Below are 2,598 nucleotides of genomic sequence, written 5' to 3'. Positions count from 1 at the left end.
ACTGCAGAATGAATGATAATTAGATGGAGCAATGTCCAGCAAACAGGGTGGGTGGGGCACCATTTCCCATACAAATTGTTCCAGCCTTTGGAATGTCATCCTCGCTGTATGTGGCCAAGCATTTTCCTGATGGAAGAACACCTTTCGTTTTGAAACCAAAGATGGTCATCTTTCTTCTAGCGCTGACTTAAGCTGCTCACAGTAGATCTCTTTTATCATTTGGTTTGGGTTTAAAAGTTCAAAATGAACTAAACCTTTCATATCCCACCAAACAGACAACAACACCTTACATGGGTGAAGACCTTCTTAAGCCTGAAGTGCCAGTGTTTCTCTTTGGCATCTGACATCTTTATAGAGAACCCATTTTTCATCACCAGTCACTATTCGGTCTAAACAAGGTTCATTCATGAGACATGGCAACAAAGAAAATCACACATTCACTCTCTGCGTGCGATTAGACTCGGAAAGTTTGTGAGGAACCCATTGACCCAATTTTCTGACTTTTCCGATGGCACGCAGGTGATGATGAATGGTTTGAATGACCAAATCCAAGTGTCTCTTCTAGTTCCTCAGCAGTTAGGATGGGATTTTGTTCCTCCAGGGTTTGTAGGACGTCCTCATCGAGACCTACAGATCTTCCAGGACAAGGCTCATCTTCTAGGCTGTAGTTTCCTGCTTGGAATTTCTGGAACCACCATTGATAACCACCACACAAAATGTCTTGAATAACAACAAAATAACCTATCTACCAGTCCCTGTTTTCCTTGTAATAAAGTTTTGTTTTATAAACATTGCAGGCATTCCTGATTGCGTTCACGTCTGAATTCCTTCCGAAAATGCTCTACCAGTACACTCATAGCTATGATCTGGAGGGATACACCAACTTCACTTTAGCATATTCTCCAAATGGAACTTTATCTGAAGAATGCAGGTCAGTTTTAGAATACTCGTATTGTTAAATTACATGTTTCACATACTCATTCTTGCTATGTGTGTCACAATACTAAGCTGAATGGTTGTGTGGGAAGTGGGAAGTACAGTTACACTTTAAACTTCCTGTACAATGCAGTACTGCATGAAAATGCAACAGTCAGCAAGGTCTGAAATGCACAATATCATGAGAACCATACTAACCTTACTTACATTCATCATTAACACAGCAATAGATGAAAGGGCATTGGTCAGCCAGTCTTGAAAAGCATAATATCACAAGAATCATACTAGCTTTATAGATATATGCATATATCCATACATATATGTACATACCTACATCTATATGTATATATACATACATGCATATATGGGTACAGGACATCAAAAAAACGTTAAACACAATGAGAAACGAAAAACAAAAACATAAAAACGAAAACAGAAAATGAACTCTTTTTGAACAACGAAAAAAAACAAACAGAGAAATGAGACATGCAACATAAAGAGTATATCCCTTCATCAGATGTCCCTGTCCATCTACTCCAGGTTTCGAAGGCAATATGCACACACACACATTTAGATGAATATTTACACATATACATGTATTTGTGTGTATATGCATGTATGTATATTGTGTATGTGCTACATGCTTTGTTTGTATATAGTCACCACCATTTCCTCAGATGAACTGCGCTGCTAAATATCTAAATATCATTGTATCCAATCTTTTCCAGATATTTTGCATTCCGGGGCAAAGAAGGCCATTATACGATATTCTTCTGGAGACTTCTAGCTTCACGGTTATCATTTGTAATTATATTTGAAGTAAGTGAAACATATTGTCTTTTTAGTCTTCTTATGGTAAGCTGGATGACAAAATTACCAGAGCGTTGGGCAAAAATCTATGTACGGAGGTGGAGAAACCAGTCGAATGTTGTATTTAATTATGGATTCAAATATCTTGTGAAAGTTGACTTCACTTTGCATCATCATTTATTATTATTATTATTATTATTGCCTTTGTACAGCTTCTAATGCTGAAGATGTACTACGGTGTCAGCTGTTCACTACCAGTGAACTAAGGTAACACCCCTTATTTTTCGAGCACCTTCTAGAGTATTTGAGTGGTTCCAAGCAGTGCTGTGTTCTGCAAGTGCTCCACCCTTATTGCAACCCCTATTTGTTCCATGTACTTCTCAAGATATTTACTCACTGTTCCCAGGGCTCCGACAATTATCGGTACTACTACCACCTTTTTCATCGACCACAACTGCTTAACCTCCAAAGCTAACCTGTCATATCTTATTATTATTAAGGTGGTGAGCTGACAAAATCATTAGCACGGTAGGTAAAATGCTTAGTGGTATTTTGCCTATCACTGCATTCTGAGTTCAAATTCCTCCGAGGTCAACTTTGTCTTTCATCCTTTCATCCTGGGGTTGATGTGATCAACATACTCCGCTTCCAAAATTTCAGGACTTGTGCTTAAAGTGGAAAGGATGATGATTATTATTATTATTATTATTATTGTTCAGTAGTTTTATTTTTATAACGTGCTTTCACTTCACTACCGAGCGCAGCTCTGTGTGCCTTGGGTATGTGCTGTGGTTTGCTGTGGTGCTCTTATGTTTACTGTATTGAAAGTGTTTTGCGTAGAATGTGTGCAGT

At 38.2% G+C, this 2,598-nt stretch overlaps 1 protein-coding gene across 1 annotated transcript in view; it reads left to right on the top strand.

Annotated features, from left to right (window-relative positions):
- The window catches only part of LOC106868957 (anoctamin-7), a 300,499-nt gene that overhangs the window by 287,781 nt on the left and 10,120 nt on the right, over nucleotides 1-2,598 (top strand). Inside the window, exons 16-17 of the mRNA XM_052976901.1 lie at nucleotides 798-931; nucleotides 1,665-1,755. Coding sequence (XP_052832861.1) covers nucleotides 798-931; nucleotides 1,665-1,755 — 225 coding nt within the window. The remainder of the gene's footprint in view (nucleotides 1-797; nucleotides 932-1,664; nucleotides 1,756-2,598) is intronic.

This window comes from Octopus bimaculoides, chromosome 26 (genome assembly GCF_001194135.2).
Source record: "Octopus bimaculoides isolate UCB-OBI-ISO-001 chromosome 26, ASM119413v2, whole genome shotgun sequence".
Classification (NCBI taxonomy): Eukaryota; Metazoa; Mollusca; class Cephalopoda; order Octopoda; family Octopodidae; genus Octopus; species Octopus bimaculoides.
The sequence above is the reverse complement of the archived record's forward strand: the minus strand, read 5'-3'. Positions and strand labels throughout refer to the sequence as shown.